The sequence below is a fragment of the Lactuca sativa genome, chromosome 5 (assembly GCF_002870075.4).
Source record: "Lactuca sativa cultivar Salinas chromosome 5, Lsat_Salinas_v11, whole genome shotgun sequence".
In the NCBI taxonomy this organism is placed as follows: Eukaryota; Viridiplantae; Streptophyta; class Magnoliopsida; order Asterales; family Asteraceae; genus Lactuca; species Lactuca sativa.
In genome coordinates, this window is record NC_056627.2 from 112,309,159 (window position 1) to 112,332,740 (window position 23,582).

Genomic DNA, 23,582 nt, shown 5'->3' on the forward strand with positions numbered 1-23,582 from the left:
CGTGGATATAAAGAACGTCAAAAACGGAGCTCGTATGCGAAAGTTACGCATTTTTGAAGTTTTTGGCACGCATTTCAAAGCTTATCCAAAGGAGTATGCCCAGCATACTTTGGAGTACGCCCAGCATACACGATGCACGGACTCGAACCGGCCATGTCGCCCCTACACCCTCTACGACAGTCTCATCCAAAGACTAAAGACCGGAGACGTCATTGCTGACGTACGCCCCGCGTACGAGGGTACGCCCAGCGTACGAGGTACGCCCAACATACTTCGGAGTACGCCCAGCGTACGAGGCCTGGCAGCCCACCTATAAATACCTTGCAAGACATCCGACTTTCCTTGCTCATTTTTCTCTTCACTCTCACATTAACTCCCCGTTTAGCATCCTGAGACGACCCCGACACCTCAGTTTCATACCCCAGCCCCGACGAAGGTCCGAAGCCCCGAGATTCACGAGAATCTTGCCACTTTCCGGTTGAAGTGTCGCCTGAGAAAACGCTCGCTTTCTTCGAATCGCCACACTTTCCAAGTGAGTTCACACCCCTACTTTCTTTTCACATCTTTTTTCATATTTTAGGGGGCGATACAAGTGTAATACGAGAGAAAATTATCGTTTTAAACAGATTCAAATAAACCACCTACATTTTTATAAATGTTAAACAACTTCGATATCAACGTATAAACAATATAAAAAGTTAGTATCACATCGAGTTTTTTTTTTATCACCAAATGGTACACACTTTCGGAAAAACTATAATAGGTGTAGTTTACAAGTTATTCATTCCATCTTTACGTAAACATTGTGAAAATGAAATACTTTCATCTACATGAAATATAGAAGGTTCTTTCATAAATCTATTAATACTAAGTGTTGTGAGACATTTGACTTCAACGTACTCTCATGTACGTATTTCAAGCCCTGTATTATAAACCATAATCTCTTGGAGGGAGAGCGTGATACTTGTGTATAGATCCATACGGGACTGACAATCCCGCACCTAAACTGTTAGCTATAGTTAGACCGGCAGGTCTGGGGTGACAAACGTCATAACACTACAACGCCTGAAGAACGTTGTTACAGGCAGTCTGGGTCAATCGCATGGTTATAAAACTCACACAGAAGTATTAAATAAATTTGATTTATGAGACTCTTGAATGCATTCAGTAAATACATTACTTTGAGTATAAATTCACTTTCATCATTTGAGCACGAAAGATACTAATGCACTCCAACCTTTGGAACTTTTTCAAACTATGAAATACAAATTTCAATACAAAAACACTTATGAACTCACCAACTTAATTGTTGACACTTCTTCAAAACTACTTGTATTTCTCAGGGAATCAGTAATACAGGTAACCATCAGCTTTTGGGAAGGAACGCTAAGGCGTCTATTATCAAAACATTTTAAATCATCATATTTGTATATTCTTTTGAAACATGTATTACATGCAACAATGTAAGTTTTTGTTATATATATGATGGTTGTGTTTACTTTCTTTACAATATTCAACTGTTATGATACTACGTGAAGTCACCCACCCCCTAATGTTTCCACCTTTCTGGTTTGGGGGTGTGACATAATATGAACTGAATTAAGAGTTTAGAAATTACCTTTGATTATTATGTAGCAATAACAATCTATTCATTGGCTTCAGAAAGCTTAGTGCCTCAAGTGTTGCACCTCTAATGGAGTTACAAACACCATAAGCAATAAGGATGAAGAAGAAAGAGAATGAGAACTACAAAAACGTCCAGAAACCCTCTTGCAAAGATAAGCCACGTTTTTAGGTCTCAAGGGTTCTTTAAATAGGTAGGCAATTAGGGTTATCTAACAAGGAAACCCTAATTTGACTGCTTAAGCCCTAAGCAGCCCATGGACCCCTTCTGGAACATGCCTTGGATGAAAATCATATGGGATTCCCATAGATTATCTCCAACCTATATTCCTAGGTGATTCATAGCCAATTGCAATTATCTTATAATTACAATTCCAGTCCCCTTAAGTTTAATTAATCTCTTTTAGTCACAAAATTAATTCTTAATTAATTCTTGACTAGTATTAATTAAACAATATGATTTCTCCTTTAATATATTATTCAATCATAATTAAACCTTTCTCTCCTTAATTCATCCTATAAGTTGCATTGGTGAAGGCAACTCAAAAGGACCTTGCACCACCGGGTCAAGTACATACCAAAATAGTTATGGACTTAGACACTAATCCAACACCTATGTCTCATTCTTTTCTACAGTTTACATCGACAAGGCATCGGAAAACTGGGCTAATAGATTGGTTTTCTCTTTTTGCTTGGGAGGCGTATCCCAATCCTGCAACTTGATTGAGTTGGGGAGACAACTAGGGATGTATATAGAAGAGAAGACTGCTAGTCCTCATTTCTTTGCTTATCTTGACAACTGTATTATTGATCCACCAAAGGAGTATAGATATATGCAGGTTTGGGGTCATGCTAGGGGGACCTATGTTTCTACGACGGCTAAGGAGAGTTCCTTCAAATCTCCAACTTACTGGTTGCTTCACCGATTGGTCGCTTCTACTGTTTGTCGTCACAAGGAGCGTGAAAAGGTTCCTTCTGGAGACCTATTCTACATTTGGTTCCTTGCTTATACTGAGGTTCACCTCAATCTTCCCTTCGCTTTTGCTCTCTAGTTGTCTAGTATGGCTCTAGGTACCATGCCTTCGAGCAGGATTTGTGGTGGCCTTTGGGTCACTCAATTGGCCCAATCTTTCGAGGTCGATACTAGTGGGATGGTTCCTATTCCTATCATATACATAGGTACGACATATCTAGGTAAGATGCAGGTGTTGGTTCAAGGAGATGATCAACAATGGAGGGTTCGTAATGATGATATTGTGGAACCGATCAGACAGGTGGAGCCAAAGCATATCCCTGAGCCTGCCTTCGAGACGTTAGAGACCTAGGTACGTGGAGACTGATCGAGAGCCAAATCTATGCAATGTGATGCAGCGTTTAGACGGTATACATGAGGAGCATCGTTGGATTATAACATCGATTTTTGGGGTGAGGCAGCACCTGGGGATGGATCATCCACCCTTTCCTCAGGCAAGTCATGTTGTTCCCCCTCGTGCTCACTCGAGGGGTGCTGGTCATGATGGTGTTGGTGCTTCAAGCACACATCATGGAGATACTTATGACATTAAGGAAGGTACGGAGGATGAGGACGAGAGCAGTGATGAGTAGGTGGGAGGGTTGATGTGTTGGTTTGTATTTTGATACTTGTTTTTACTTATTTTGTAGGATATCTTTTGGTACACTTATGTATATTTATACTCTTTACTTTGGTTTGTATTGTATAGGTATGTTTGGTTTCTATTTTATCAATTATCGAGTCCAAATTTAGTTGGTGTATTGTTCCAACCAAGACTAAACATAGGTGATCAGGTTATATTTAGTTGTGACTCAACCTTTAGACACTGAATCAACCTAGATAATTGACTTACATATTTTGCATTCTTTATTTGTATCCCTAATTGTTTAGGGTTGGCGATTATTATTGTTTTGTGCTTCTAGACTATCAAATAAGGATCAGCCAAATAGGAAGTGCCTAGGGGCAGTATAGTTTTAGCATATAACCATTATGAAATTTAACAACCCAAATTATAGTTTAAACTAGTCACCTCTCCAGAAAGTAGTTTATAGGGTAATTTATAATAATATTTTTATTTATATGTTTTAGGAAAAACCTTATCGGAGTATATGTCCCTAGGCTATAGTCGTAATTCCTAAGGAAGTACTAGTTCGCTAAAGCAAGTAGCTCTGATACCATTTTGTCACACCTCCCCCGGCCGGTGGCAAAAGTGTCGAGGGGTGACAATGGTACATAGATTTCCCAAATTGCAGAGTACAAACTATAATACCTTTTATTTATAATGATGTATATTACATGGATAAATAAAAGAAAACTATTTGTCTTCGAGCTATTTTTCCTTCCTTGCGTTGATTTCTTCTCCTTCCTAGGAATACATGCGGTTTTGAAAACGTAAACTTATTGTTGGTAAGTTCACACGTTTAACAGATATCGATAAAAGTCTTTTTGAAAACTTTTTGGGATCTTTGTTTATGAATAAGAGTGTTTTCTTATTTATCAATTCCTAGGTTTTCCATTTCATAGCTTTGAATTCCTTTTATTTCTCAAAACATATTTTTTAGGATGTATAGTCAATCCTAATTTTCTATATCTTTTTTCTTTCACTTTTAGGACATTTTACCAATCCTAGCTTGTTTTAATATTCTAGGATATTTCACAAATCCTAACTTATTAATATATTCTTAGGATATTCTACCATTCCTAACTTAAATACTTTCTAGGACATTTTACTAATCCTAATTTTTGTTATAATATTTTGGATATTTTATCTATCTTACTCTATTATAATATTAATTACTCGAAGGCGTCCGTCTAGGTTGGTTCCTTAAGGTTTTCGATTTGTATTACCATGAGCCACCATAATCATCATTGTGGAATAATAATTTTCCCCGCACGGCGCTTCATTGGACATCGAATAATACTTCTATATAAAGAAAATTATCCTGTTGGGATTGTAGCTAGAAATCGTAGGTGGGGTGTTATCCCTGTATAGATCTATACATTTCTTTCTGGCTCTCATAAGATTAACGATTATAGGTTAGTGGTAGCCAAGTTTAACCAGGCTAAGGATGAATAATAAAATTTCACTAACACATTAACCTTAGGTGTTTTATCTTTTCTTTAACTGTTTTATAAAATCTTTAATTATCACTATATAATCTTTGTACTTTATATTTGATAATTAAAATCGATATAGTTCATAATTATCTTTGTGTGTGTGTATGTGTGTGTGTATATATATATATATATATATATATATATATATATATATATATTATTGTAACGCCCTATCTCGAATCGTTTCCTAATGCGGGTGGTGACTCGAAGACCGAGTATCATCAGGCTTAGGTCCTTTGAGGAAAAGAGATTTAGACCTATTTGGGTGTGGGTAATGTAATTTGGATGATCCAGGAGTTCAGTTTGTGTTTTAGAGCCAAGGGGTATTTCGGTAAACTATCAGTTTGGGCTTATATGGAAATTAGGTTTTTGTTCAGGAAGTTTTAAGGAAAGTATGAGTCGATATAAGTGTATAGCTTCTCATTACCTCTTCATGGATATAAGGATCATCAGAAATAGACTTATAACGAAGAAGTTATGGCCTTTGGAAGATTCATGGTTTTAGGGCTAAACCGAGTACGCGCGGCATACACAAGTGTACGCGAGGCGTACTAATGAGAAGGCCAATATGTGGGGCATAGATTGGCATACGTTGGGCGTATTAAGCAAAATGATTGCGGTTCTTAAGGAGTATGATGGGCGTACCAGAAGTACGTTGGGCGTAATCCAGTCAAACCCAAACGATATTTAGGGTCGTGGACCCTATTTAAGCTCCTTAACTCAGCACCAAATCCTATTATCTTCGGCCTCTATCCCTCTAAACCCTAGAAACAAAAACCTAGCCACCATTTGAGTGGCTTTTGAGCTTTTGGTGGTATTTCATGCTTTTTGGTGTTTATAGAAGAAGAAGGAAAATTTTAAAGAAGTGTAGGATTCCTTGAAGCTTTTGGATCCAGGCTCGTTGCATCTTGATCTACATTTTGGAGGTATAAAGTTTCTAACTTGATGACTCTAGGAGTTAGATCTAGTTTAAGGTGTATTTTGGGTTCTTTTTGGTCCTTAGAGTCACCCTTGTGAGTATGAGCTACTCCAAGAGCTAAGAGTGATGGATCTTGGCCTTTGAGAGGTCCTTGTTTATAAAAATGTCATCTTGGTGAGTTATCTTGGACCATGCATGAGTTTAGATGTTTGTTATGGATGTCATTAAGGATTTTGGTCCCATTAACCCATGAAACGGAGTAAAGTTGCCAACTTTACGTCTTAAGACATCTCATTAGGGTCATACCTAAGTTTGGAAGTCATTGGCTTAACCATTAAGAGCTTAATATGGATTTTTGGTCCCTGGTGAGTAAGTTGGGCGTACACATGAAGTACGCTCAGCTTAATGAAGGTTTTGTGCATCAACCGAATGTACTATATGCTTTGAAGGTGAGTATGTTGGGGGTACCATTCTGGTATGCTGGGTGTACTCCCTAGTTTGCCGTTTTGGGCATTTTGAGGTTTGGGCCTTGTTGGGCCATTCAACTTCTGACTTTGCGCCATGGATAGACTTAGGGTTTTCTTGGAAATAGGTCCATGATGGTTTTGGGTCCCAATCGGGTTATTGGTCAATAATGGGCTTTTGTTGTTTTTCATTTGGCATTTGGATTGCCATTTTGGGTTTGGGGGCCTTTTATGCATTTTGGGTCGGGCCTTGGTTATCGAACAAGTAAGGCAAAAGGGTAAAATGGTCTTTTACCCTTTAGGGGGTTGGTTTATGGAGTGGGCCTCGGATTTTGGGTTATTGGATTATTTATTAATTAAGATTGTATTTATTGTTAGTTGGCGCGAGGGTATCCGGTTCAACGGTCCGAGCAGTTTTTGGTTATCAACGGATTGAGGTGAGTATCCTCATTTGTATGATCGGGCTAGGCCTAATGGTTTGGCAGGGCTAGGCCCATTATGGTGGGTTGGGTCCAATATGCGGGCTATGCCCAATATGAGGACTAGGACCAATGGTATGTATGGTATGTGGTACTTTGGAGAACTCACTAAGCTTTGTTCTTACAATTGTTATGGTTATGATTTCAGGTACTTCCGGTTCGAAAGGGAATGGTCCGACTTGATTATAGCGCATCCACCCATGTTTCTGCATCATGATGATTTTGGGATTGTACTTTGATAATTGTTTTCTTATAAAAGTACTTTTGAATATTTAGATAAGCGGATATTGAATTTTGACTTAAAGATAATTAATGTTTTGTTTGAATTAAAAATGAAAATTTTACATCATAATTTTGGGTCGTTACAATTATTTTACCATATATATATATATATATATATATATATATATATATATATATATATATATATATATATATATATATATATATACACACCCTAATTATGATTGATTTGAAAATAAGATATTCGGGCAGAGTAACAACTAGGTACAACGCATATCTATATAATTGACTAGCATAACTTCTAGGTACTATGTTATCCTATGAAATTGGCCTATATAACCTCTAGGTAAAATCCTTTCGTAGAATATCGGACATAATAACGTTTAAGCATAGTATCTGTGACAACCCGATATTTCAACTCTATGTAATGACCTAAAGATTCAAGTATTGTAACCAATTTTGTGATAATGAAATTAACTTCGAAAATAAAATATCCAAAAAGTTTCTATTTAATTACCTACTATGTTTGATGTCATTAAACCGTGATCGTATGTAAAAAGAACGCCCAAATCCGACTTCGTATGTTGAAGTTATGATTTTTCCAAGTTCAGCTTAGCGACAGACACCTAAAAACTTGAATCAGAGATCAAGCGACTTTTGGCCGAAATGACTTAAACGAGAATCGAAGGTATCAACAATGGTATTTCAGCGGTAAAAAGTCTGGCAAAAACAGACGTCAGATAAAGAAGTTATGAATTTCTAACGATATTTTCTTAACGCGACCTTTTAAAAATAAATAATAAAAATAATTTCAAAATTTGCTGACGGAATCTAAACGAAAGTTGTAGAGCGTAGTCTCACCTACGCGTGGATATAAAGAACATCGAAAACGGAGTTCGTATGAAGAAGATATGAATTTTAGAAATTTATTAAATAAATAAAATATAAATTTTATTATTTAACCTTGGTATTATCCGAAGGCGAGTCATCAGATAGGGCCGAGTTACGCCCAGCGTAAGCTCGTATGCCCAGCGTACTCAAGGCCTAGGCCTCGGATCGTCCACGTCTCGCCCTATGCGAGGCTACGCCCCGTCCCATCCGGAGTCCAATGCAGTCGAGGATGCGCTCATGCGTGACGCACGCGTACGCCCAGCGTACCGAGGCGGTTCCCACCCCTTATAAAAGGGATGCGAAGGTTCTGAAGAAAAGGGCCATTCTCTCTCATTTCTCTTGCGTTGTTGCCTCGTTTTTCGTGCCTTTGCTAACCCGAAGCCCCGGTCACTTGGGTCAAGTCCCGAAGGTCGTTTGTACTCCCGAGATTCCCGAGAATCCCGAGAAAATCCGCTTTCCCGAGAAGAAATTATGCCCGTTTTTCATCTCGACTTTCTTCGATCTTTCAAGTGAGTTCATACCCCTTAATTAACCTTTTAAATATTCTATAAATGCTTTTATATGCTTTCAAAGGGGGGAATACAAGTAAAACACGCGATTATTATCGTGTGTTATATAAAGTTTTATTATACACTTTTATTCAACAGAATCATATGTGATTTATAAACTTTATAGGGAACTTTCGTATGTAAAATATATCACGATAACATTATATCTTTTGAAATGAAAAATGTTGTTATATATGTATAAATTAAACACTCTGCTTAGATTGCATGTATATGTGTCCAACTTAGACACTATGAAAATTTATACTTTCACAACAAGTGATTCATTTTCTAGGGATTTCTAAACAAACGAGACACACTTTTAGAAAACTATAATAGGTATAGTTTTACGAGAACATTACTAACTCTTACATACTAGAAACACTATTTTCAAGAAGTCACTTTCGCATACAAGAACAAATGAACATTTTAACACGTGAATCTGTTTTTATACTAAGTTTTGTGAGACATCAACTTCACGTACGTTCGAGTACACATTTCAAGTCCTGTATTATATACTAGAATCCCTTGGAGGGATTCTCGAACATGCCAAAATATGCTTAACTTCATGTGCATCGTCAGCTTAAATTCATATTTTGGCATCATATTGTAATTGGTTTTGAACATGTACCTTTTAAAAATGTAAACTTTCAATTATATATATGATGGTTGTATTGCTTTCTTTACTATGTATTCATTTGTTATGCTACCACATGAAGTCATCCACCCCCGAACGTTTCCGCGCATTCTGGTTTGGGGTGCGACAGTATCATAGCTTACAAATAGGTAAAGTATCTATGGTTACATTATTCTAAAGTTTTCATGCTTTATATAACTATATATATATATATATATATATATATAATATTTTTTTGATAAAGCAGTTTGTTAAGCATGTATTCCCCCTTAAAACCTTTCAAATAATAAAATGGGGTCGTGAACTCACCTTAGGAGTGTGATCAGAAATATCCTTGCTGCTACACCTGAAGCTTCATGTCATTGGGAGGATTTTTGAGATAGATCAAGAGAAAGAGATAGATTTTTAGGTTTTTGGGTGTGGAGAAATCAAAAAGTGAGCATCTGTATTTATAGTGCATATACACGCGACGCACCTTATGTGTGTCGTGCACTCGACTCGTGGCTCCATCCAAAGCTTGCCACACGTCACACTTCTAGTGTTCCACGTCTCTCCAATCCTGACAAATCCAGGTGTCAGACGTGCGCATCGAGCATGACACGTACTTTACGTGCATCGCTAAATTTTCTATAAAAAAATTCTTATCTTCCTCATATGAATCTTATTTCTTATCCTTTTTATATATTTGTGTAGATATCATTGAGTACTATAACTTTCCTTAAGGTCGCGTTGTAAAATTTTAAATTTTATTTTTAACCCGTATTTTATATTTTTCCAAAAATCATATCTTTCTTATACAAACTCTATTTTTGACCTTTTTCATTTCAAAGTTCTTATCTGTCGGAGTACTATGCTTTTCCTTTTAATGACTTCAGTCACAACGCAACCCTTTTCTTTATACTATTTTGACGTTAATTACGTTAACGACACAGTTGATTTTTACTTTTTATAAAATCATGACTCCTCCGATTGGAGTTAGATTTTTACGAAGTTTATATCTTTGGGATCACGTTAGTGTGTACTTTTCGAATACATTAACCTTTATTAATAGCGGTATAACTTTTTTATCACTCAATTTTTATCCTATTAACATTTTTTTACTTATAAATCATAACTTATATGATTCTATTTTCTCAAAATATGAAAAACTTTATTGCTACAATTTGTCTCTAGTGATGGTCGTTGACAAAAAAATTTCCTGTTGTCACAAATATGTCTTGTATAATTAGTTAATGCTATATTCGGGGAATTTTAGAAAAAAAACTTCTGAAAAGCTAGTTTAAGTAGCTTTTTTAAAAAATATGACTTATAAACTACCTTATCAGCTACTTTTTGATTTGCGAACATGACAATTTTAAAAACTTTGAAAAATAATTTACCTTATTAGCTAGTTGTGGTGCGCTAAACACAACATAAGTAGCGTTTTAAAAAGTTTGCTTATAAGCTAGCTTATCAGCTACTTTTTAGCTTGCCTAACATGATAATTTAAAAAGCTTGAAAAATAAGCTAACTTATCAACTAGCTGTGACGCACCCAACATCGCCTTAATAAAAAATGAATTTTTGTTATGAAACAGTCTAAGCATCATTGATCCAACCATGATTAAATTAGTTAGATTGGAAGGTTAAAATCCAACCATTGAGGTGTTTCTAACGTTGTTGCAGAACGTTGCTACATTTATATCCTTCTTTGAGAACTCTATTCTTCTTCGCCTTCGAAAGCAATGATTTTCTACTTCAGCAATGACCCATCTATATGAGTACCAACTCGTTCAACAATAGAAAACCATCGGTAAATTTGCTTTGTTTAGGTTGTTTAATGTTTAGCCCTATTTTATATAGAAAATCAAATATTCTTCTCTTTTTTTCTTCATACTATTTTCCTAGACACTTAATATTGTGACATTTCTCATATTTAATAAAATTAATAATTTTTTGGTACATTTATTTAAAGGAATTGTTATTATCTTTATGTCATGTTTATCTTATTCTAGATAGGCTTTTGATCCAATACGATAGGCTAGTTTGTTACATTCTTTGTGGCTATTTATTTATCTTTTCTGATGTAACCTAAAGGGACGATTTTGCATGAATGAAACAAAAACTTATCCTCAGTATAAGCTGACTTTCTTTATGGTATCAGAGCGTCGGATCCATACATAACCAGAGTTCCAATGGCAGGAGACAAGGCGGAATCGTCTGGTGATGACAAGAAAAATGAGATAGATACAAGCTCTCCATACTACATTCATCCATCCGATTACCCCAAGCAGATGCAGGTAAATGATGCGTTAAACGATAGTAATTACGGAGAGTGGAAGCAAGAGATGATGAATTTCTTACTTGCAAAGAACAAGATGGGGTTTGTGCATGGCACAATCAAGAAACCCGATGCAAAGTTTTCCTTGAACTTGGCTTGAACTCGAGCTGATGCGATGATAAAGGGGTGGATAACGACAGCTATGGAAAGAGAGATACGCACCAGCGTCAGATATGCTAACACGTCATCTGAGATTTGGCGTGATCTAGAAGAACGATTCGAGAAAGAAGGAGCACCTCGAGCCTACGAATTGAAACAAAGCCTCAACGCCTTGCGGTAAGGTGGTGCATCTGTTTCAACATATTACACCAAGTTGAGGACTGCTTGGGATGAACTCCAAACTGTTCTTCCTAACCCTTATTGCACGTGTGAAGGGTGCCACTATGGGATCGGCAAACAGCTCAACGAAGTGAAAGAGAAAGAGAGATCCTATGAATTTTTGATGGGGTTAGACGATGACTTTTCTGTGGTTCGAACCCAAATTTTAGCCATGAAACCGACACCATCGTTAAGCACTATCTACCACCTGGTAGCCGAAAGTGAACAACAGCGAGCCATTACAGGCAATTCCAAAAGAACCAGAGTAGAAGCTGCAACGTTTCAAGCAGATTACAACGGACAGAGAAGCTCCAGACAGATTCCAGCAAAGACGAACTCAACATCAGTCAACAAGGTGATCCAGAAAAACCCTAAGGCAGAAAAACGAAAGAAAAGAAAAGTGCTCCCACTGTCGGCGTGAAGGGCACAGTAAAGAAGGATGTTTTAAACTGATAGGATATCCTGATTGGTGGCCCGACAACAAAGAGAAAGCGAAGCCAATCAAAGCTCTACTAACGACATTTGAGGTTTGGCATAAACGCCTAGGTCATCCATCCACCAAGAAGATTTCGAAATTAAATTTTATTGATGTTTCTAAAGACAATAACATATGTGATGCTTGTTTTAAAGCTAAACACACACGCCTCCCTTTTCCCATTAGTGAAATAAAAACTCTTTCATGTTTTGATTTGGTGCACTGTGACATGTGGGGGAAATATAGAACCTTGTCTATGAGCAAAGCGTCTTAATTTCTTACCATTATAGATGATTTCAGTAGGCCTATATGGACCTTTTTAATTAAACACAAACATAAGGCAAGCACATGCCTCATGGATTTTCACAAACTGGTCAAAACACAATTTGGTATTCAAATAAAGCGTGTAAGGTGTGATAATGGGGGGAGTTTGTATTAAATGACATGGACGATTTTTATGCACAAGAAGGAATTATTTTAGAAACATCTTGCCCGCACACCCCGCAACAAAACGGGGTCGTCGAACGCAAGCATCGACATTTACTTGAAACTGCACATGCCTTACGCTTTCAAGCTAATTTGCCCACAACCTTTTGGGTGGGGGGGGGGGGGTTGTATATTGACAGCCACATATGTCATTAATAGAATGCCCACCAAAGTTTTACATGGTGCCACGCCTTATGAGGTACTGTTCCAGCGAAAACCCTCATATGAACACATGTGGGTGTTTAGGTGTTTGACTTATCATAGAAACACAGACACCGGGGGAGACAAATTTGAGAAACGGGGTAAGCCCGGCATATTTGTTGGATATCCCCATGGCACTAAGGGATATAAAATATATGATTTGGAAAGTAAAAAGATAATAGTCTCTCGTGATGTACGGTTCTTAGAGAATGAATTTCCAATGAATTATGTTGGAACAAATAAACAATCACAAAATGAAGATTTATTCACGTTGCATGGTGATATTCCCAACCCTTCCATGCATGACGACGAGAACGGATCACATGATGATGGGGCTGACGTAACCCATGAGGCCCTTATTGACTCTTCAGCAACTTTAGAAGATGCTGGCGCCATCAACATGCATGATGACGTCACTGAAGTAGAGACACAACCAACACATTTAGAACCCCCTGATAATCACCGTGCCACTCGAACAAGAAGTCAACCAACCCGGTTCCAAGATTTTGAAGTTGACCTTCCCCCATCGATCAATCATCTACCACCTCCGTCCGATCGAGTCGCTTCTACGGTACATCCTCTAACTCATTATGTTTCATATAAAAAATTTTCACCTTCACATAAGGCCTTTCTAGCGGCTATTGTTCTTCACAATGAGCCAAAAAGTTTTAAACAGGCTGCTAGACAACCCGAATGGTGGCTTGCAATGCAACGTGAAATAAAAGCTTTGGAAGACAATGACACGTGGGAGCTCACCTCTCTTCCTAAAGGCAAACGTGTCATTGATTCCAAATGGGTTTTCAAGACTAAATTCAAACCAAATGGTGAGATAGAGAGGCACAAAGCCCGTCTTGTTGCAAAGGGCTACACGCAAATGGAAGGAGTAGATTTTCACGATACCTTTGCTCCGGTGGCTAAACTTGTTACGATTCGAATTTTATTAATTGTTGCGGTAAAAAAGAATTGGATTATTCACCAACTCGATGTGAATAATGCATTCTTGCATGGTGACTTGGAAGAAGATGTATACATGAAGATTCCCCAAGGATTTTGCAAAGAAGGAGACACGCGAGTGTGTAAACTTAAAAAGTCACTGTATGGCTTAAAGCAAGCAAGTCGCAATTGGCATCACAAGTTTACCACAGCTATTCGTGCTCTTGGTTTCATACAATCTCATGCTGACCATTCTCTTTTTATTTAGAAAAATAACGATATTTTTGTGGTGGCTCTCATTTATGTAGATGATGTAGTCATTGTTGGTAATAATGAAGAAAAGATTGAGAGTACAAAAGCTAATCTCCATACCCAATTTAGTATCAAAGATCTTGGTAGCTTAAAATATTTTTTTGGGGATCGAGGTGTCACGTACGGAAGAAGGTTTAGTTCTCAGTCAACACAAATACACCATGGATATCTTGGACGATTCGGGTATGCTGGGGTGCAGGCCAAGCCGTTTTCCAATGGAGCAGAACCTTAAACTCGATAAAGGTGACAATGAAAACCGGGTTGATGCAAATATGTATAGGCGTCTCATTGGTCGTCTTTTGTATTTACAAGCCACTCACCCCGATATAACATATTCGGTTAACATTTTGAGTCAATTCGTATCCGATCCTAAACAGCCACACTGGGATGCAGCTTTACGTGTTTTACGTTATTTGAAGACCATAATCGGACAAGGTATTTTGCTTCCAAATGATGGGTCTACTAATCTAGTAGCTTATAGTGACTCCGATTGGTTGGGATGTCCCTATTCGCGCCGTTCTCGAACATGATACTTACTTCTCCTTGGAGGAGCTCCTGTTTATTGGAAATCCAAGAAACAATCGGTGGTTTCAAGGTCTTCCGCTGAGGCTGAATATCGTGAGATGGCAACGACAGTGAGTGAGATCCTTTGGGTTCGTTGGCTACTCACTAATTTAGGTGTTGTCATTAATTCGCCTACCACTCTCATGTGTGACAATGAATCTGCAAAGCACATAGCACACAATCCAGTTTTCCATGAACGCACAAAACACGTGGAAATGGATTGCTAATTTGTTCGGGAAAGGGTGGAATCAAAAGAGATCGCTCATGTTTGGGTTCACACCAAAGATCAACTGGCGGACTTACTCACTAAACCACTTGGCGCGGAACGACTACAATCTCTCATGGTCAAGTTGAACATTCGTAATCTGTTGGATTAGTGTCTAAGTCCATAACTATTTTGGTATGTACTTGACCCGATTATGAGCATGGTCCTTTTGGGTTGCCTTCACCATAGCAATATGTAGGATGATTTAAGGAGAGAAAGGTTTAAATATGATTTATTAATATATTATGAGAATAATATATTAAAGGAGAAATCATATTGTTTAATTAGTATTAGTCAAGAATTAATTGATAATTAATTTTGTGGCTAAAAGGGATTAATTAAACTTAGGGGACTGAAGTTGTAATTATAAGATAATTATAATTGGGCTATGGATCACCTAATAATATATAGGTTGGACGAATTCTATGGGAAGCCCATTAGAAATCGTCCAAGGGATATGTTTAAGGAGTCCATGGGCTGCTTAGGGCCTAAGCAGTCATATTAGGGTTTCCTAGTTGTAAACCCTAATAGCCTACATGTATATAAAGGGCCCCTATGCCCCAAAAACGTGGACAAGTCTTCCATTAGGGTTTCCAGCCGTTTTTGGGCAGCCTCTCTTCTTCTCCTCTTCATCCAAGTTGCATATGGTGTTTGTGACTCCATTAGAGGTGCAGCACTTGAGGCACTAAGCTTTCTAAGGCCAATCCAAGCCAGGAATTGATTGTTATTGCTATATAACAATCAAAGGTGATTCTATAAACCCTAATTCAGTTTATAATATGTTAGATCTAAGTTTATTAGTCTTGGATTCAAAGCATGTACAATAGAGAAACCTAGATCCAAGCATTAGGGTTTGTATGAGCACATAGGACTGTTTCTTATGCATAAAACCCATCATAATCTTCATGCTTCAACTTGAGGGAATTGTTATTATCTTTATGTCATGTTTATCTTATTCTAGATAGGCTTCTGATCCAATACGATATGCTAGTTTGTTACATTCTTTGTGGCTATTTATTTATCTTTTCTGATGTAACCTAAATGGACGATTTTGCATGAATGAAACAAAAACTTATCCTCAGTATAAGTTGACTTTCTTTATTATTATTATCTTAAACTCATAGAAGAATGCGAAGGAAGAAAAAATATAAAGATATTTAATTTCTCTTTTATATATTTCATCGTATCCTTTTAACTATATATTTTATTTTATAATTTATTCGTTTAATTTGAGAATGGAAAAAGACATCAGTTATTATCCATCTAATATCTTCATTTAAAATCAAATTTTATGTTCTTATTCTTTATAAGGGATGAGAGAGTCATTCCCTTCCAACCGACTGAACCCACCGTCACATCAGTTTTTGTTTCTCTTTTTTCTTCAACTTTTCTAACCCACAATACACAGAAATCTTATTTTTCTCAACTCATTCAACCCACTCAATTTAAAAAGAATACAAAACAACTAAGGCATACGTATTAAAACATATGGTATAAGAAAAAATGAGAGAAAGAAAGTAAAGAGAGGATGAAGTGGGTTAGTAAAACCAATTAAACAATCCGCTGAAGAGGAGTGGTATCGGAGGTAACTCTATTGCTAATTAAGATTTTACTTTGCTTGTTTTGTATATATTTTTTTTTAATTGAATGGGTTAAGTGGGTTAAAAAAATAGTGTTTTTGTGTGTTGTGGGTTAAGAAAGATGACAAAAAATAAACAATAAAAAATAATGTGGGAGTGGCTTAAATGGGTACCAATGTTTTAAAAACTAGTTTGAACTGGGAATCGGGGAAAGGAGCGGTTCAACTATCACCGGTTTTCTATCGATTTTTTAACTGGATCAAACCGGTCGGTTTTTACAAAAATCTGATTGAACTGATAAATTGAATAAAAACACATGGATATGAAACTGTTTGCATAATAAACGTTAGTATTTTTTCACATTTATTAAAAAAAATCTTAATAAAAACACAAGATAAATGTTATGAAGTTTTTTGATGTGTTTATATTCATCTAGGATTTTATTTTCTTTTTAATGTATGTGAATTGATGTAAAACTTATGGTTATAAATTATTTTAATGTATTTAGATTGATCTAGAACTTGTTTTCATGTGTATTTTAATATTTGCACTTGTGGACATCAAATTATTTATTTTTGTATGTATTTATGTATAAAAAAATAAAAATTATAAAAACTGGTTTATTCAACGGCTGAACCGATTAAACTGAAAACTGTTCGCAATACCGATTCAGCTAAAAAAACCGATTTTTAAAAGATATGACTCCCTACTCCTAAAAAGATATATGGAAACTCAACGTGTGATGAAAATATACGTATCACGTGGATTGACCGGCCCTACCACTATGTCCTCATTTTCATCCATATCATATATCACCCGCTCCACTCCCCCATTCATCACAGATCTATCTGCCCATCGGCACCATTACCAACAAGGGAACCATGGCTCCTAAAGTCAACCGTTTGTTCTTCAATCTCCTCATCGTCTTCATCATCGCCGCCGTCGTCAGATCTGTAAGCTCCTATTCCTCTCTGCATTCATTCAAAACATTTAAAATCTTATTAAGCTTTTTCGAATAATTGCAGTCTGATCCGGATTGTGTGTACACCATTTACGTCAGAACTGGATCGATACTTAAAGCCGGAACAGATTCCAACATGACGTTAACACTATACGACGCCGCCGGCTATGGCATCAGGATCAACAATCTAGAAGCTTGGGGGGGTTTGATGGGTCCTGGGTACAACTATTTCGAGAGGAGCAATCTGGACATTTTCAGTGGAAGAGGCCCTTGTTTGACCGGAGCACCGTGTGAGATGAACATCACCTCCGACGGCACCGGGGCTCATCATGGTTGGTATTGTAATTACATTGAGGTAACGACTACCGGAGCACACATCCCCTGCGCACAACAGACATTCACGGTTGAACAGTGGCTTGCTACCGACACGTCACCATACGAACTTACCGCCGTCAGAAATTACTGTGGATCCGACGGCGATGGTAGTTTATCCGCTCACCGGCGCCACGTAATCCGCGGTACTGCTTCATCACTGCTTTCTGTTGTGTGAGAGGCGATCGGGTGGCAAAAGTGATGTTTGAAGTTTGCATCAAATGGTTTTGATTTTGGAGTGAAACCCATCGAGGGTTTGATTTTGTTGTTGAGATTGGAATCCCACAATAAACTCTTGGAGTCTCTTCATTCATAAATTAAGATTTTGTATGTGTGTATTTCTAGTAAACATCGCCTGTAATCTTATTATCAATTATCAATAGAAATAAAAGGTGTGATGTTATTTATTTATTTTTTTTGTTAATTATTTTACGAATTTGTATTTCCTTAGATTTAATTATCATCGTACAACAAGTTTGATGACAAACGGGCAACAATCTGCGCCGTTAAGCCTTTTTGTATAGCAAAGTTCAATCTTTTAAAGAGTACATTTAGGGGATATACCATAATTGGTTGTCTTGAATTTTATGCTCATTTCTACGGGGCGTTTGGAATTGTTTATCTTTATCTTACATATTTATATAATTATATAAAACATTTTAGATATTTCTTGAAATTTAAGAGGTATACCCTTTACAACATAACATACAACCTTATTAAGCTTTACATCTAACAATGTACCCTACGCTATCTCTAGATCTTGAAAGCACTAAACCCTAACCTCCTCTATACACATTCAATGCCCTCAAACCTACATCTCTTCTGTCTCTCTCCTTACGATCTCTAGTTTCTGGCAACCCTCCGGTATCACCACCCTCCTCACGTTGTCGCTACAACCTATAATAGGTCACCAGCCAACCTTTCCTCCATTAATCTTTTCTACCTCTGTTTATCTTCTAAAAACTACAATCGCACATGTGTTTCTACTCAGAAAAAATGTAATGAATATCCAACTTTTCAAACCCCAATCTAGCCAACGCCATCGCACCTCTCATCACTCACGGACTCTCTCTCTCTCTCTCTCTCTCTCTCTCTCTCTCTCTCTCTCCCCCCCCCCTTCTGTTTCTTTTATCTAAACCACAATTGCCACCTGATCAATGACAAAAAAAAAAAAAAAGTTTAGATGTTGTACCTATGTCTTTTTTTTAAAGAGAGGATGTTGTACCTATGTCTCTGCTCAAGGAAATGGTAATGAAGATCGAACTTTTGAAACACTAATCCAGCTAACAACATCGCACCACTCATTAGTTTCCCTCTTCTCTTTCTCTCTCTCTCTCTCTCTCTCGCTCTCTCTCTCTCTCTCTCTCGATGGTGATGATGATGATGATGACGAAGGAGAGGAATGGACTCCTGCGATGGTTGTTGTCGTCTTTTGGTAAATTATTCCCTTTTCTCCTAATTTCTGTCCCATTGTTGACATATAAAACCAAAAGCCCATTACTATCATCTACTGAAATCTTTCAATCCTGGTATGGTTTTTGGTAAAATAAACTTTCTTCTTTTCAATTTTGGTTTTCAATCAACAAGAATTGATCTAAAATTAAGATAATTATTATGCTTGTAATTTGTAAATGTAGTTTTGGGTACACTTGTTCTAAATTGCTTCTTGTTGTTGTTACTACCAAAGACATGTCATTTCCACGAAGGGGAAGGGTTTTTGTGTTTACATTTCTTCTTGATGCAGCCTATCCAACACAACAAAGTGATCCAACAAGTCCTGATGAATGACGAGAGTATTCCAACTTAATTAATCTCTCCAAGAACACATACTACTCGGTTCTGATTAATATAGACAAATTTCTCATAGTTCTTCAACTATTTTACTGCCTGCCAGAAGTGTTTTGGAGAGAGGCCCGATCTTATTCAACAAACGGTCATCAGTGATCGTCATTATGATCTTCACATAGTTGCTACCAATAATCAGATCGAGGTGGGTAGTTCAAGAATTTCTTCATGTTTTTACTTTGTTTTTTGTTTTCCCTTGTATGGATTTGTTCTATGACAACTTGTAATTTATTTCGTCACTAAAACCATTCCCGTTAAGTAAAACCGTTAAATTCAATCTGATACGTTAACTTTTGAGTTAAATTAAGTTAATCGCGACTTTTAATTCGGTTCCATAAGTGTCGGGATGAGTTATAAACATTAAAATATTTTCCATATTTATTTGGAAAATTATTAGTTTCATCCAAGTTGAGTTACAACAAAATTTATCGGGTACAACCAAAAGTCGCGTCTAACGTTAGTATCGGGTAGAATTCCTCCGGGCCACAAACTCAACCCCTATATAAGGGATTGAGTGACATCATTTTGAGGCTTTTACTCTCTCTCTCTAAAAACTTTCTCTCACTACACTCTCTCTCTAGAACTCGAAATTGGCCCAAAGACCTCATTTCAAGCATCATTTGGTAAGGAATCCATCCTAAACTTGTTGTTTAACTTGTATAGTATGCAAATTCATGTTGGAATCACCCAAAACACATATGAACATGTGTTTACGGTTTGGGGACCCTCCCAAAACCGTGAACACCTCTTATGAGGGTTTTGAAGCCTCAAAACCCCTCCAAAACACTTCTAGGGCTTAGATTCGACTTAGAAACTTGCATGCATGAGCTTAGGACCCCAAAATTGTATCATTTGATGTATGGACATGAGTTTACAGCCCAAGCATGTTCTTAGACCGTAAACCCTCATTCATGGGCCATAAACTCATGTTTAAGTGTCAAAATGCCCTTAAACACCTCCAATGAACTTCCATGAGTGCATAGAACCTTGTAACCCTTCAAAAAATGCACCAAAACATGCACAAATGGAACAAACTAGAGTTTACAGTCCAAGAACATTCTTAGACCGTAAAATCATCTCCTTAGACCATAAACTCTTTCAATGGGTGTTAAAGTGCCCTTAACACCTTGTATGGCTTGTATGTTGGTCTAGAATCACATGTGATTGACTTACAACTACCAAAAGCCGTGAATTATGTACAAACATGAGTTTACGGTTGTAAACTCATGAGTTTAAGGTAGTAAACTCCCCAAGAACATCTCCTTAGACCGTAAACTCATTTTCCAAAGCCATTTCAAGTCCCGAACACTTCCTAAGCCATGAAATCAACCCTAGAACCTTCCCGTGTGCATTGTATGACCATTTGGCACCCAAGAACCCACCACCCATGAGCTTATGGCCGTTAACTCATGGGGATATGGTCAATGGACCGTAAAATCTTCAAGGAGTTTACTCTTGAAGAGTAAACTCCATACTTAAACCCTAAACACCCTTAGATGCCACCTGAATCACTCCTAACACTTGAATTGAAGTGTTTTTGCTCCTCAGAGTGTATATTCTTATCTAATTAGTGGTTTGAAGTCTAATTAAATATATTTGTGTATCATTCCATATTACATAGGAACCTCGCGCGTTATCAAGCCCCGAACTCACGCTTAGCACTCAAACTGTCACGTTTTCTCGCCTGGTGACTTCATTCCCCTACCCTTTTTCAATGTTTTTCACTATTTTCAGGGGGAGAATACAAGCAAAGTACAAAGAATACATGTACTTAAAACTTGTTTTTACATGTGTTGTGTTCCATATTACATATGCTTTTAACACTGATAATCATAACAGATAACCGTTTGAACTTGCAGAACACATTACCGTATTATTTGTGAAAAACGTTATAAAATGTTGTATTTTATATTTTCACAAATGGTTTTCCACATTATATCAGTTAAAAGCATAACATTTGAACTTTGAACATGAAACTTAGTACACTGTTTTGTCCTCGGTAACACTCTACAGAGATATGCGAGTGGAGGATCATTGTTTGTAATAGTATCTTTCTGTATTATTACTAGTAAATTTGTTATTCCTATAAATTGGAGACACATCCTCGAAGAACACTCCACAGAGATACGCGAGTGGAGGACCGCACCCGTAACCAGAATCTCTTAGATAGGGAGCGTGACTTGAGTGTATAGATCTATACGGGGCTGACTACCCCACACCTGGCTGCTAGCCACAGCCGAACCAAAAGGTTCAAGGGTGACGAAAGTCATAAGGTGATGTGGACTACTTATTGCCATATCTAGTCTATCGTATGGTTATGGAACTCGCAATTTGGATAACAGAGATTTACTTGATAGTAATAATGAATAAAGTATCTATTTTACTTGTACATATTAGTTTTATATACATGTTAAAACTAATACATTTCACAAGGACAACCAGATTTTCAGTATACAACTTTCACATTACAGATTGGTAACCAACTTTCAGGAAAATATGGGATTTTCCTGGGGTAACATTTGTACATAACCAGATTTGTGTAACAAACCGGATAACTAAACCTTACAATTCACATGAGTAACCATGTTTTCAGTGTACATCTTTTACATTACATTTCAGATTAGTAACCAACTTTTAAGAAAATATGGGATTTTCTTGGTGCGTAACTTTTCAAAAACATAAAGGAAAAACAATACATTTTCAGAAAACAAAACCGCTTAAGAACTCACCAGCTTTATGCTGATTTTCAAATTGCTTGTATTCTCAGGTCCGCATTAGACAGGTACCCGGTGATTCCTTTTGGCGAAGACGGATTGCGTAGAAGACACGTCTTACTTTTGTCTATATATATATATATATATATATATATATATATATATATATATATATATATATATATATATATATATATATATATATATATATATATATATATATATATATATCACACTTGTAATACTTTTTACTTTAAAACAAATGTAAAATATTTATATGTAATGTAATGGTTTTTTACTTCGCTTACTATGTACATTGGATTTGATACTCAACGTGGAGTCCGCCCCTTAAACGTTTCTGCCTTGGGTTTTGGGGTGTGACAGATTGGTATCAGAGCCCATGTTTATAGTGAACTAAGTATACCAAACCTTACATGGTATAAAACTATAAACACTAAGGGGCCTAAGTGCTCTGAACTAAAAGTATACTTTAAAATATAAGTATTTTCAAAAAGTATATAAGTATACCTAACCATCGAGATCTGTAACTACAAGTTGAACAAAACATAAGTAAATGGGTGTTGTATGCTGCGGTTAAACCTGGGCAGTTATGTAGTCGTGTCTAGGGTCAATATAGCCTGGCCAACTATATTCATTCGAGACACGGCCAACATGTGCTTGGGAGTGACTATAGTATGCGACATGCCTAAAACTTACCCAATACCCAAAAAATGAGCCGTCGTCGTAGTGAATCATGAAATACTATGGGAGTATTTCTAGTGCCAGCTTCGTTAGAGAAATCCTCATTCCAACGTTGCTCCTCTATCATTCTTTTAGCGATAATTTATCTGCTTTGATAACTCATACCTGCTTTATCGCTTAATAGAATTCAATATCTGTCATATCTCTTGATTCAATTCAGAGGACTTACCATCCTCTCATTCCTAATCTTTATAGATCAAGATGCCTCCAAGAAAAAGACCCAGTTCAAAGAACAACAATCCTCCTCCGCCACCACCTCCTCCTCAATTTGACCCTGTGATGTTCTAGGCAGCTATTACTGCTGCGGTGGCAGCTGCTATGTCGCAAATGAACCCCGATGGTTCAGGAGGTGGTCCCCAGCCTCAAAACCAAAAAGATAGCCAGGGACACCGAAAAGAGGGTTCCTATAAAGATTTCATGAACGCGAAACCCACGTCCTTTGATGGCACTGGAGGTGTCATTTCCCTCACTAGATGGTTCAAGAAAATCGAATCTACCTTTGAAATCTGTGCCTGTTCGGAATCTGACAAAGTAAAGTTTTGAC

General features: G+C 37.1%; 1 protein-coding gene across 1 annotated transcript; it reads left to right on the plus strand.

The window, feature by feature from the left end:
• The first annotated feature begins 17,178 nt into the window (after positions 1-17,178).
• LOC111883685 (PLAT domain-containing protein 3) lies at positions 17,179-18,128 on the plus strand. The gene is made up of 2 exons (XM_023880006.3): positions 17,179-17,337; positions 17,410-18,128. The coding sequence occupies exons 1-2, from the start codon at positions 17,266-17,268 to the stop codon at positions 17,893-17,895; spliced, it is 558 nt and encodes a 185-aa protein (XP_023735774.1). The 5' UTR covers positions 17,179-17,265; the 3' UTR covers positions 17,896-18,128.
• The last annotated feature ends 5,454 nt before the right edge of the window (positions 18,129-23,582 follow it).